Raw genomic sequence first — 14,374 nt, forward strand, 5'->3', positions numbered from 1 at the left:
TGGTCTATCTGAAGCTGCTTCACTCTTGGCCAGAGCCTAAATTTGGTAAAAACTTCTGGCACCTCCTAAAGTGAAAGTCGATTAAGCAACAAAACCTATTCAGGAAATAACAGTTATCATTTATTACATGTTTTTGTTTTATTGCACCGGGTGTACAGTATTCATTTGGATCTCATTCCCAGGTGCGTCTAATAACATTACTGAACGCTCAGTCTGCTCCAGTAACAGTCCCAGCAGCCATTCCAGTGAGCAAGCGCACCCAACGCAGCCATTAGTCGTCTGTTAATTATACCTGCTGCTCTCATCTCACTATGACATGCCAAATGATCCTCCGCACACAAGAGCACTCTTCTCTCCTCGTCCAGACAGACACTAGTTGAAATCTTATTCCACAATAACAGGGTTGTCAAAAAATCAATACCTAGACACGAATTAGGGCTGTAGCCGAGTAAAGAAATTCTTGTTCGATTAAAGACGTGTCCCTGCCAATCGATTTGTCGACTAAAAGGGGGCAAAAGCTCTAAAAACTATTGCATATCTCTGCGTATCTGACCCAAACTGCACTCACTAGACTAGTTTGTGCAAAAACAACCATTTATGCAAAAAGACTAGACTAGAACCCCTTATAATCTTAATAAATACATGACTAAAGGCCTACAGCCCTATTACAAATCAATGCTACGACTAGAATTGAAAGTAGAACCCTTTATCCTACCCTATCGAAGTATCAAGACAAGACTGGGTGATATGATTTAAAAAATTCAATCAATCAATGGTTTTCAATATTATTTTTTCTGAACATGAGGAATGCAGACTTTTAATCGTTGCCACATACCGCTAGAAAGTCACCTTCTCCCCTCAAAGTTTCAATTTAACCTCAGACGCAGTGCACTTATTCTGCAGTGCATATCAATGATAATTAGAAATGACTTCATCAAACGCGCACTCGAGATAATTAAGTTTCAAATTAAGCGATGTAATTGACTAACGCATTGATCAAACTTTTACTATTTATATTTATTCTTTATTTAACCAGGAAAGACGCAAGGAGAAGAGGGAAACTGCGCAGAAAAGGCCCCGTGCCGTCCAAAAGTCATAACCAGGAGCTTGTTACTGTGAGACGAGAGAACTAACCACTTCACTAATGATAAATTCAATTGTCAGCAACATCTAGGCCGCGCTCTGAAGACACTGTGACTGTTTGTTGTTGTTCTTGGTCAAATTCATGACTTCTACATAAGCAATAATAGTTGTGATGATCGTGTAAAACTCTGGACACATAACTTCAGCTCCTGCCCTCTCTCTGCCAATGAGTTTAGGCTGGAGGGAACTGGTCAAGTGCATATCATATCAGATGTCGGGTGGCACATGGTTAAATGTCTGAGCAAATCCTGCAGCTGTGTGTGTCTGTAATAAAGCTCCAAATGGATGTATTAAATAGCATCAGATGGTTCTATTTAACCTACACATTTCAAAATGTCAGCTGGTGGCATGAAAGTGAAATTATTATAACATACTGAAAATAAAATACATTTTCTAGTGATCCAGTCTGTAATGTTAATGGAGTATGGCTTAAATCAGATGAAAATCATGACTGAACACGGCTGAAGGTCAGAAATACAACTATCTCAGCATCTTAGCCTCTACTCCAGCTCTTCATGATCAAGTGTTTGCTGTTAGGACTGTCAGCTCTTCCACTTTAAACAAATAGCAGGGTTATCCTTGATGAATAATGTATCCATCCAGCTTGTACTAAAACAAACAACAAAATGGTTTAACTGCAGATTACACTCAAAAATGTGTCTGCTGCCATTAAGTGTCCATTCAGTGAACAATGAAACAGTCTAAAAACATCAGTGGCCAAGTCTGAACATCTTTGATTTTATTTCATTGACCTTTATTTAACCAGGATAGTCCCACTGGGATTAAGAATCTTTTTTGTCAGGGGAGTCCTGGCCCCAGAGCAGACTACTGTACATGTTTTTAATGGTAGGGGGACACATACACAAGCACAGGGAGAACATGCAAACTCCACACACAAAGGCCCTGCACTGCCCCAGAATTGAACACACAATATCTCGCTAGATCAAACTGAGCCATGAGACTGTGACGCACCTGGGAAAAACAATTCTGCAAGATTTGATCCCCCATCTTTACATTTGGCATGGGCCTGAAAGGGTCAAGCTCTGGTCAAGATCTGGAAAGTTGTGTATCTTTGCACAGCTGTAGCTAAAAGACTCCTTCACACAGACTTGTAGTTCACATATTCACACAGAGAACGCTTAAAAGCTTTTTCCAGTTTTCATTTTGCAATGATAGGACCAATATAGACATAAATAATCAGTGCCAAATCATCACATAACCCACGGAACATACAGGATTTCCCACACTTAAACATTGCTTGAAAACATTGCTTGGTTCACAAAGATATTTAGGCCTTCTTCATCCATAACTCAGTTTAAAGAGAGAAATCATGTCACATCTCCCTCAGCTCTGTGTGCGTGTAGTGCAGTATCAGCGAGGCAAAGGGAGGAGGAGCTGGAGCGACACAGCTGGAGCACATCCACTTTTAGTCCAGACATATTGTATATTGAGTATATTGTAATAATCAACATTGATGCATGTGGGGAGGTACACAGTAGAAATGTCTTAGTATTAAAATATTGTCTAAGTCTGTTTTTAAATATAAAGGTTGCTTAATGCATTAAAGGTATAAAAGTAGGCCTATATAATGAGAAACGTTTCATTTGGTATAATACATAAACATGCATCCATAACAATATATTTAAAAATGTAAAACAAAAAAGTATAAATCATGTGACCTAAATTGTGAATCGATTTGATTACTGTAAATTATTTCAAAATCTCGTCTTGTTCTCATGGATCCCATCTCTTGTCTTGTCCTCTTCTACACTATAAAGCAATAGGATAAATATTCTTACCAAGTATATTGGAGTAGTATTGTCTCATGTCCTGAAATGGATCTAACTTTCCAAAGAATCTCACGGAAGTTCAAACCCCAAACTAGAAATGCATGTAACTATCTGACTTGCAAAAAAAATCAGGAAAAATAATATTATTTCGGAAGGAGTAAGACAAATTCTACTGTTCTGTTTTATTAGAACAGATAGTTCTATCATAGCACAAGTGGTGAGCCGGGGACATTCATTTTCTATAGTCTGGACAGTGATGTATGGACAGTGTTGTAACAGCTAAGCTCCATTTCACCCTCACTCATCTGCTCAGTTTAGGAGTTAAAACAGATTAAACCACATAATTATGCTATTCCAGAAGAAATAAACCACACTATTAAATGCCTGGAGTCACTTTAAATAAGGAAAAAATATAAATGTGTAAATGATGAAGCGAATGTAGTAGTTCGTGCACAGTATCTCGGCTTTACACGTACTTGAACTGACTTTTAACAATCGTACGGCGTCTGTTGGCCAGGACTATGCTTGTGTTTCTCCACTGTACTCATTAGGAGACGCTAATTATTAAAATACATTCACACGTATTCTGTTGTTACACATTATGGCGAGCTTTAGTTTTATTATCCTAATTCATTCCATTATATAATTTATTCCAACATGTAATGCACTTGAATATTCATTAAAGGTGTTCCCAGGAGAGAGTCGGGCCTTTCCATTCTGACCACCTGGGAATTATTACAGCCCCCTGTCTCTTTTTTCAGCACTACATGATTTATACTGGTATTAAAAACCTCTCCAGGGATACGGCAGCCTGGTGTGATCAAATTTGTTCATCCTGTTAGGCCCTGAGCATCTCTAAGACTTGTGTGGAGATTGGATTAGTTTATATGTATTTTCCTCTCAAGTAACAGTATCCGCTCATATACTGTACGCCTCCCATCTGTGCTCGCGTCTCTCACGAGTGGAAGTGCATTTCACTGTTGACTTCACACTGTTGATATAGAGACGCATTTGCACATGTCCATGAGTCGGCCTGTCACGATAAAAACGATATCAACTTATCCTTGAAAAATATATGAATGTAACAACCATTTTTAGGGCCGTTAATATTTATGGTTATGTGTAGTAGTTTTTTTTTTTTTATTTATACAGGGAGAATGAGCAATATCAAAAGTATCAAAAACAGATACGAATCAAGACTAAATCTAGCGTTGAAACAAACTAGTACAGTGGTCCCTCGTTTATAGCGGTTTATGTTCTAAAAAATAAGCTGCAATAGATGAAATCCGCCTATAACTTTATTTTTTACAATTATAATATCTGATTTAAGTCTGTAAAACCCCTCACCACACACTTTATACACTTTTCTCACACAGGCATTAACATTTTCTCACATTTCTCTCTCGTTTAAACACTCTCAAAGAAGTTCAAACCTTCGTAGCCGCCTTTGTCGGCGTAGAACGTTTCATGTTTCATCGACGTTGGGGGTTTTGTCGGGGAGAAAACAAATTGCAAACATACAGCACTTCAGAGTCACACTGCAATCCAACATTTATGTAAATTTGTCTGAACACATTCTGTACTGGACAGGAGACACGGCATGGAGGAGACTGATGGACAATGGTCTACAGTCCAACAGCCAATCAGGACGCAGAACACAATGCACGTTCATACGCTGTAAAATTGCACTAAAAAAATCCGAGCGAGGCCATGAAAGGTGAACCGGGAGTGAGGGACAACTGTATACACCCATGGGCCACTATGGAACGTACCTGAACGACTGAGGGATTACACAGATATGACTGCATGGTAATATAAAAGAAAACACTACAATTTCATGTTGGAAATTACATTCTGTTGTTTACATAAAAAGTGCTTTTTTATTATCATCATGGTATCGAAATTGGTATTGAGTATCTGGTCTATTCCTTAAAATCAAAATAGCTTGAAATTTTAGCACCATGACATCACAAGTACAACAAACACTGACCAAAGGGAAAGATGCATTGTACCAAGTTATATCAGAAAAAAACTAAAATTTCCTCCCGTCGTCCTTATCCCTAGTATTTTTTTCTTTATAGTGTGGAACTTTTTTGTTATTTTTCTCTACTACGATAAGACTTGAGATGTTGAGGGTTGAACAGATAACTTTTTTGACTCATAATAGATACAAACAAACTATTATTCACAAACTATTATCATTTCTCTCATTTTTCATTGCATCTCAATTTTTTTTTTTATGATATTGTCCATTTAGAATATTTGTGGAGCTAATCCTGCTTAAAAGAGGGAGTTGTGTTTTGTTTCATTCACATTTGTTTGGAGATGTACAGACTAATACTGCAGCTCAACTCAAAGCTCAAAATGCTGTGTTCCACCTTGTGATGTCACGTAGTGTTAGCTTTCAAGTTTACAGCTCCTTTTACCTTTTGTTCAGCAGAGATTGGCAGTTCCAGGGTTGAAATTACCCAAATGACTCTAGTGAAAGTGTATGCGGTTTAAAAATACAGTGGAGTACTTCCTGAATACCCACATGATGACATCACAAGGTGGAACAGAGCATTTTCTGTTTGAGAGAAGTCGAAATATGCAGGGTTTGTGTGTTAAACATGTGTGAATGAAACAAAAAATAACTCCAGGTACGTTTTGGATGAGGAAACAACAGCATAGATCAGAAAACAGTGGTAAATATACTGACCATATTTTCTTCAGTAATATATATCGCACTTCCAAATTAGTTTACGAGACTTTCCGATCCACAAGTCCAGTGTTCTTTATATTGAGCACCAGAAATCCAATGCATAACATAGTCTAACAGTTAGAAGCCTGCATTTATGTGTGATTGCTGTAGCAGAAGCAGGTCAGGGCGGCGGGAGTTTGCTATTGTTTTCAGTGGCACACAGTCTGATGGTGAATAATAAATAGTGTAAACAATGCATAAACATGTCACCTGAAGAATGGTGCAGGGGTGCTCAGGTTTCGCTGGCTACACAGAAGGAGTGCTCGCAGTTTGTGTATCATGCAAATAAAGTATAGCCAGGAAGGTGGTGTTTTATTGTGTTGGAAAGAAGTATAATGTCATGGGTCAATAGTATGTGCAGTTGGGACAGTGGAGTGTGTGAAACAGTGTCTATTCTGTATTTGATTTCTTACCACACAAACGGGTCAATTTTTATTTCTTTAAGGCGTGGTACCTGATTTTTACTGTCTTAAACACGTAAAAAACAGAAGTAGTTTATTTTAAATGTTTTTTCAGAGGTGCAAAGTTATTCCTTGCTTACATTCTGAGCATCACAGTGAAACTAACAACAACTAGCATGCAAACGCACACTTCCAGTTTATGGGACAACAAATTGATTTCTAATTAACTGTAGACAGTATGCAGTGGACTTATTTTGACCTCAAGAGCTGCTTATACATTATACGTGTACTACGGTAAGACAAGATTTGCTTAGGTACAGGACCATTACATTTTGTATTGGAAACATGAGTATTTTTCTTTTCTTTTATACAACAACTAGGGGTGTGCAAAAATATCTAAATATCAATATATCGTATTGTTTCATTTAATGATACTGTATCGATGTCGTGGGCTGCTGTATCAATATATTGTCAAGAATATATTAATTTTTACCAAATTATTCTGTCACAGCCTTACATTTGTGTGGCTTATTTAGAGGAAAGAAACTTGTTTATGCAGAACGTTTGATAGACTATTTTGATGATTAAAATAGGTTTATTTCATATAAACTTTGGTTTAACAAAGAATTTTAGTATCACAATTGATTTAGTAGATATTTTGTGATACGTTAGAGCTGTTAAGCTGCACATGTCCCTGTGTAAATGTAAATGTGGAACTCAAGCTGTGAACAGGCTCATGTTCTTTTCTAGTTGGTAAAATACACTAAATAAAATGGGCTTTGGTATGTTCATTCATCTTCAATAAATGGAAGAAAAAATCAAAACATAATAAAAAATTATGTATATTTTTGGTGAAAATGTCCCAAAAGCCTTTATTTTTCACTGAATCATATCGAACCGGTCTGAAATATACTGTATCATATCGTATCAAATTGACAGTGCACTGTATTGAGGTATGCATCATATCTGCAACTTCATTATGATACTCAGCCCTATCAACAACCGATGTTTTATTTTTAATTTATTTACATTCTAAAGCCACACACTCTACAAATATATAGAAATTATACATGTAGTCAAAGTAACAAACAACTAATAATGTTGGATATTTTAGCCATTGTGTCCCTGATAAACTAGACGTATTGTACCAAACGTCCTGAGCTGATCTCCATCTCAAATGGTTTCCTGTTTGATTTGTTCCCTTCTTTGTCGTGAGAAAACATATTTCCTTTTCTTTTCACGCGCCAGGCCCGTATTTGCATTTTACAACACTGTGCCTAAAAATGACTAGAAACAGCTTTCACGGAGACCAATGAGGTGTCCAATCCGAGAGCGTAAGCATGCATATTTGTGTGCAGCTCTGGGAGAAAGAAAAACAAAATATGAGTGTGCCTGGCAAGACGGCTTCTTTAATCTCCTGCACACCGGCTGTAAGGACACCCCGACCAGACTCATTCAAACCAACTCACTGCCAAAACAAAGGATGCAGCTGACAAATGTGCAAAAGGGCATGAATATAAGCAATACGGGCTCTAGTGCTAACAACATACGTCTGAAAAAGCAAGGGCAACAAGTAGGAGTTAAGATTCAGGAAGGAGGACAGCTCAAGATAAAGCGGGGAAAGAAAATGCAAGAAAAAACGTGTCAAATTTAGCCGTCTACTTTTATTTGAGTTCCAACATCTGTCAATCCTGCAAGGGCATATTCTCCAGGCAGTCTCAGGATGTTTAGACGTTGCATATTATCCCAAATGTCCTCACTAGGCGGTACATTCCATGCCTTTTCATATCAAATGATCCCGTTTTTGTCCATACCATCATCACTATACAAAACATTTAAAAACATGATTTATAACAGCGACCACAAGTTCTAAAAACACCCTCAACATCTGCATTGTTTTGCCTTTCCTTTAATATTGCGCTAATGACAGGCCCTCTTGTATATTTATGTATTTGGTGTAAAGTTTTAACAATGTGCAGGTAAATCAATGGGCCATAAAAGAGGCTATAAAAAAGTTTTCCTTGTCTTTGCCGTTTTGCCTGTCCTTTGTCCTTGCTGCTGGGACTTGCTACTTCCTACTTTCTTCTACTTATCGGGGATTCATGGTTGATTACGTTGGTAGGTTTAATTTTTGGGGGGAATTTTGGTCATGGGACAAGATTCGGGACCTGCTTCAGGGTTAGTCAGCAGCTTGTCTATGGCTCTGTTTAAAAGACAATTCAAGCAGAAAAACAAAAGTATACAAGTCCATATAAAACGTTAGGAGCAGGTGTGTGTATAAAGGTTTGTTGCCAGATTATTTAATTGTGATTGTGACACCAAAGTATCCAGTTTTGATTTTCCTGGATGTGCTTTAATCCAGGACACATCAACCACTGGGTTTTTAGAGTTTTTCCTGCAGTCTAAGGAGAGGGGATGTTCTGGGACACTTCTCCATTTGCTTGTTTTCTGTTGATTAATTTGTCTGTTTCTGTTTCATTGTTGATTTTCTAACTTTCAGTTGGTTAAATCAATTCTCCTCCTCGGCCCAAAGAGGCGACTGCTGGGCTTTACAAAAATAAATTGAATTGAATTGCAGTGTATTCCGTTTTTGTGAAGCAAAACAGCTAAAAACCCTATTCCCGGTATCAGTTTTGGTGCGGCTTGTCCTTAGCCTTATGCAGTCGTGTGATCTGGTATTAAATGTTCCAGTATTAATGATTAACAAGCAGGTGAGGTTATTCTGAAGCAGGTGAGGTTATTCTGAAGCAGGTGAGGTTATTCTGACACTTTTTGTTGGAGATGCTGGTGGAACCTGTTAGGAGCACTGAGCTTCTGACACATACAGCACAGCCCCACCTCCACATCTTGGGCGACTCTTGGTCAGGACGAACTAACATGAGGATTTTACCTGTATTGGTCTGACCTGTAATTAGCTCTGCTGTCGTCATTTTCTTGCCACTATGGAGATTGATAGGTTTAATGCCATACTATAGATTCTAGAGCAGTGTCAAACGCAAATTCACAACGGGCCAAAATGAAAAACAGACAAATTCAAGGGCTAAACTCAACATTTACTGAAAAATTGACTGCACCTGATGTAATGTTTAAACCTTTTCATATGAATTTTAGTTTTGCTTGAACAAAATCTGGAGCAACTCAAGCTTGATATTACAAACATGATATTAAATTTGAAATAAAAGACAAATAAGTAAAATAAACGATGTCTCTCTGTAGCCTTTGAAGTTTTTTTTTAAAGTTTTTTTTCACAAGCTAACAAAAGCAAAAAATTAATAATTTCAGCCACTGCAAATTCAACTTTCAAACTATTTACAGTCCATGCCTTGGAGTAGAGACAGTGCATAGAGAAAACATTCAAGCTCAATTTGATTTACTCTGTGCATTGGTCTTGACTGCAGCGTACTAGCAAAGCATTCTGGGATTTGTAGTATTAGTGGTGCATGTGCTATATACCAGCGGGCCAGCACTAATGCACATTTGGTATGATCTCACGGGCCAAATATAATTACACCGCAGGCCAGATTTGGTCCCTGGGCCTGAGTTTGACACATGTGCTATAGAACAAACTAGACAAGACAGTAGCACAAGTAGCAAAAGTTACACTTTTAACGTTAGTGAAGAAATGTGGTATATAACACACATTAATATTAAGTAGAAAACATGTCATTTTATTTTACCCCAGATTATAGTAACGCATTCAGTATTTCTTCTTAAAATGTCATCAAAACTACTCCAGAAAAACTCATCCTTACACATTTTGACCAGATTTTTGCATTTAGACCTGCCATGAGAATTATTATATCGAATTATCGTTCAATATAAGACAGATGGAGCAATCATTTTTGAGGGTCAATATTCATCATGGAGACTTTTTCTTTGTACAAGCGGGGAACATTTTGTTATTTGTCTGTTCTATGATAAAATTTGAGCTTTACTTACTACTCACTGTTACATTCTGCCATTTATTTATTGCAGTCCATGTTTTTCTAACCATATTGTACATTTATAATATTTTTTTTAGGAGATAATTGTACTTCAGGATTATTTTGTCAATGGTATAAATGTATTTCAATCATTTATCGTCTGTATTTTCTTCAGAAATATATCATATTCACTAATACAAGCCTTGATTTCATGTTGTACATAGTAACAATATGATCACATTAAAACATATCATTTATAACATGACCGAACCCACTTCCTGTCCTGAACCATCTACGTCGTGATGGTGATAAACACGCGCCACCTGGACACTGAGCTCATCAATAGCGCCTTTTCTTCATCGGGATTGGTGTAATACCTGTTGATTAAAGAGCGGCTGATCGCACTGATGCTCTCTGCTGACCCTCCTATTTGTAAAGGAGACAAATTAAAGTCCTCAATCAAAACGTGATCAATGCCAAGCAGCCCCCGAAGCAGAAATGAACAGCACGCCATAATGAAGCCATAACTCAACTTTACTGCGCCGGAAATGAATGACGGACACAGGGAAAAGCCAGAAAGGGATTCCCATGTTAACTTATGGTCTCATTTATAATTTCTTAATCGCAGTACAGTAAGTGAAATACTGTTGTACAAATTTGGCAGGGAAATTGAAAGGCGGATTTATTTGTTCATCAATTCACTGTAATGGCGAGCGTGATTGACTCGCTAACACTAAGTAAGTCAAATGTTGGTTCGATTTGACTCTGCAGATTAGAGTCAAGTGTTGTGCAGTAAATAAGGAGATTGTGAGGAGTTCTGTAAATTATTTGTATAAGGAGGATTGTTTGTTACTACGTTTATCCCAAATGCTGACAGATTTAAATTACACCTTGGCCCGTCACAATACATTTTTTTTCTAAAATCTTCTATAAATGTGTTGATTAGATTTGTTTAAAATGTAGGTTTCTGTACAGTTTGCAAATTAAGTGAAACACCTTTGTAAACTACTAGCACTAACATTTAAGAAAAACTGACTTTTTCCCATTATTATTATTATTATTATTTTACTAATATTTTTTTATTATTTATTGTGTGATGCTCTTCTTATTCATCTATTCACTCAAAATTTGTTTGATTTATTTATTTTTGTATTTTTATTATCATCTTTTTTTAACTTTATTATTACTTTATTATTTGTATTATTATTATTTTATTTATTTATTATATGTATTATTGTTTTTAATTGAATGTATTTATTTTTTAAGTTTTAGTTCTTGTTACATAAAAATGAAAAGGTGTGTATGCATTTGTTATCTAAATTACAGTGTAATATTCATTCACATATCAATAAAAATATGAAACAGAAAAACACTGACATGAACTGATAAAATACAAGAATCAAATGAATTTCAGAACATTTTTTAGAGTTCTAAACTACAGGTACAGACTTTTTATCCAATTTACTGCTGGCTTTGCAAATAGACACATTGTACAGCTATACCTTTTAGTACTTCCAAGTTATTTTGTTCAATCCTCCACACCTCAGTATTTCAAACTTTACTTCAATTAAGTTGCATTATCCTTGTGACTTTAGAGCCTCAAACAAGGTCAAATAGACACTGAAATGTTCATTTTCATTCCACTATTGTAATGTTAGTGATGAGTATGATGCCAGACTCTCAGATAAGGAGCAAAAGGTCGTTTTTCCTGTATAGATTGAATTGATTGCAATGTAAGACATATTAAAAACAAATAAATAAATAAAATAGGTCATTTACTTTAGTGATAGGTTTATAATGTCACTATACGTCAACAGTATCAAAAATTCAATATATATTTATACATTTTCTGAATTGGAAGGTAAAGGCCAATAAGATTCTTCTGTCTTCTCAAACCAAGCGTCCACCTGTTTCACGATGCTCCAAATGATCAAATTCTGTTCGGACTGCTCTCATTTCTAACATTTATTTATACATAAATAACAGAAAATACCGTATATTGCCAGATTATTCCCATAAATCACTGAATGACGTGTTGACCAGTGGATAGAAAAGCACAGACAAAAGTTAGAACCCATATTTTTTTTTTATAAATGAATAAAAAGTGTTTATAAAATAGTACCAAACAGGAAATGGTCCCTTAAGTTATTTATTTTATGACAATAGAAAGCCAGAAGGGATGTTTTAATGACTTGTAGAGTATGGTCTAATAAGCATGAATGTTCTCCCTGTGATTTGATTGACAGGTTTCCGTGTCCCGGTTATTGTTCATTGAACCATATTTTCATTAAAGCTAAAGCTGCACTACATGATGTAATATTAAGAACATCCAAACTGCCATGAGACGCATCTGAGACAATCTGAAATCTATTAGCTCCTTCATGCATCAGTAACCCAGTGCTTTTAAAATGTTTGAAATTACATTGGACAAAACGTCAGGGTTATAATGAAATCCCGAATCAAACCAAAAGTCATAATATTTTATCCGTAATCCAGTCAGCTACATTTCTCACCTCTCAAGTTTCACGTAAAATCGTTGACTCTCGCTCCTCTGCAAAGTCTAATGGTTTGGAACAGACAACACAAATTATCTGCCACAATCATTTGAAGCCGATGGGCACGCCACATTTCTAAAACCCTCTAAAAAGTCTAGAAATACACGCAGCAACTGATAAAATAGTAAAATAACTATGCTACCGTTGCACAATGGATCTCCACCTGACCCTTAGTGACCAAATAGCGCCAACCGTACAACAAAGACAACATTTTGGTTCAGAAATATATTGAAATAGTTGATCAAATAAACTTAAAATTGCTGTTTCATAAGTTGTGCATCCAAACTGTGCCCAAAAGGACTTCCCATAAGCCATTTATTACAGCAACATAAGGCAGAATTAGCCACAGACTGCAGTTTCATTGATTGAAAGTTGTTAGTCGTTTCTGGACCTTGCCTTCTTTATTCTGCCAGCTGGCCTAAATCCATATGAATAAGGAGTTGGGCCTATAACAAAAGCAGCTTTGGCATGCATCAAAAGTTCTTAACAAGACACTTACCTGCAAGGCACCCCACTAGTGACTGCAGCACCAGCAGTTTCCATAGCAACATCATCTTCAATTTTGTAGGGTCAAAGTAGTCTTACATCCAATCACCACAATATAGAATCCGATTTGCACTTCTTTGGCTCCTCGGTGTGATCTGTAGGAGAAGCAGGTCGGAGAATATTAGTGTTTTTTTGCAACTGCATTACAATTCATAAACACGTATGAAATATTGATGAAAATTTATTTAAAAAGATTAAAACTAACTGACCTTCCCCAAATGCATTTTATGTGTGTGGAATTCAAAGTCTAATTTCTTTCAGGCTTAAATATCAGTTCGCAATTGGAGAGTTAAATATAATAATGATGACATAAAATACATGCACTGAGTCATAATTTTGTTAAAATCGGACTATAACTTTCCTGAGGGAGGGTCCACCGCCTGTTACAGTTGTCCCTCACTATATCATGGTTCACCTTTCGCAACATCGCTGTTTCGCAGATTTTTTAGTGCAATTTTGCAGCGTCTGAGCTTGCATTGTGTTCTGCGTCCTGATTGGCTAAGGGACTGTAGGCCATTGTCCATCAGTTTCCTTCGTGCCGTGTCTCCTGTTCAGCCAAATTTGCATATATGTTCGATCGCAGTGTGACTCTAAAGTGCTGTATTTTTGCAAGTTTTCTCCCCGACAAAACCCAGTCTAGTGACCACTGATGCCCACTGCTTCTCAAGGTGCATTATGGGAAATTTTGAACGCACTATTTTCTCACTAACTGAACATTCGGACACGACTAAAATAGTTAGCTCCCCCTGTAGGGAATAGTGCGGACATTCAGACACAGCCAGTATAAGTGTCATCCAGAGGGTTTCTTCTACTCGACAAAAATCATGATTATTTTTATGATTTGTGTAAAAAAATGTAACGCTTTATCGAATATCAAAAGAAATTCACTTCTGTTTTCTTTCATCTCCACAAAAACAAGTCACTTTTCTGCTCAGAACAAGTTATGATTATGTAATTTGCTTATGTACAGTTGTCCCTCACTATATCGCAGTTCACCTTTCGCGGTCTCGCCGTTTCGCTGATTTTTTAAGTGTAGTTTTACGTGCTTTTTTACAGCGTCTGAATGTGCACCCTGTTCTGCGTCCTGATTGGCTAAGGGACTGTAGACCATTGTCCATCAGTGTCCTCCGTGTCATGTCTCCTGTACAGTACAGAATGTGTTCAGCCAAATATACATAAACGTTCGACCGCAGTGTGATTCTGAAGTGCTGTACATTTGCAATTTGTTTTCTCCCCGACAAAACCCCCAACGTCGATGAAATGTTCTGCACCGACA

At 36.9% G+C, this 14,374-nt stretch overlaps 1 protein-coding gene across 2 annotated transcripts in view; it reads right to left on the bottom strand.

Annotated features, from left to right (window-relative positions):
• The window catches only part of cntn4 (contactin 4), a 154,535-nt gene that overhangs the window by 123,054 nt on the left and 17,107 nt on the right, over positions 1–14,374 (bottom strand). For both annotated transcript variants that reach the window (XM_033967008.2, XM_055221898.1), the window contains exon 2: positions 13,052–13,193. In XM_033967008.2, coding sequence (XP_033822899.2) covers positions 13,052–13,106 — 55 coding nt within the window. In that variant the 5' untranslated portion in view covers positions 13,107–13,193. The remainder of the gene's footprint in view (positions 1–13,051; positions 13,194–14,374) is intronic.

This window comes from Periophthalmus magnuspinnatus, chromosome 5 (genome assembly GCF_009829125.3).
Source record: "Periophthalmus magnuspinnatus isolate fPerMag1 chromosome 5, fPerMag1.2.pri, whole genome shotgun sequence".
NCBI classification, from domain to species: Eukaryota; Metazoa; Chordata; class Actinopteri; order Gobiiformes; family Gobiidae; genus Periophthalmus; species Periophthalmus magnuspinnatus.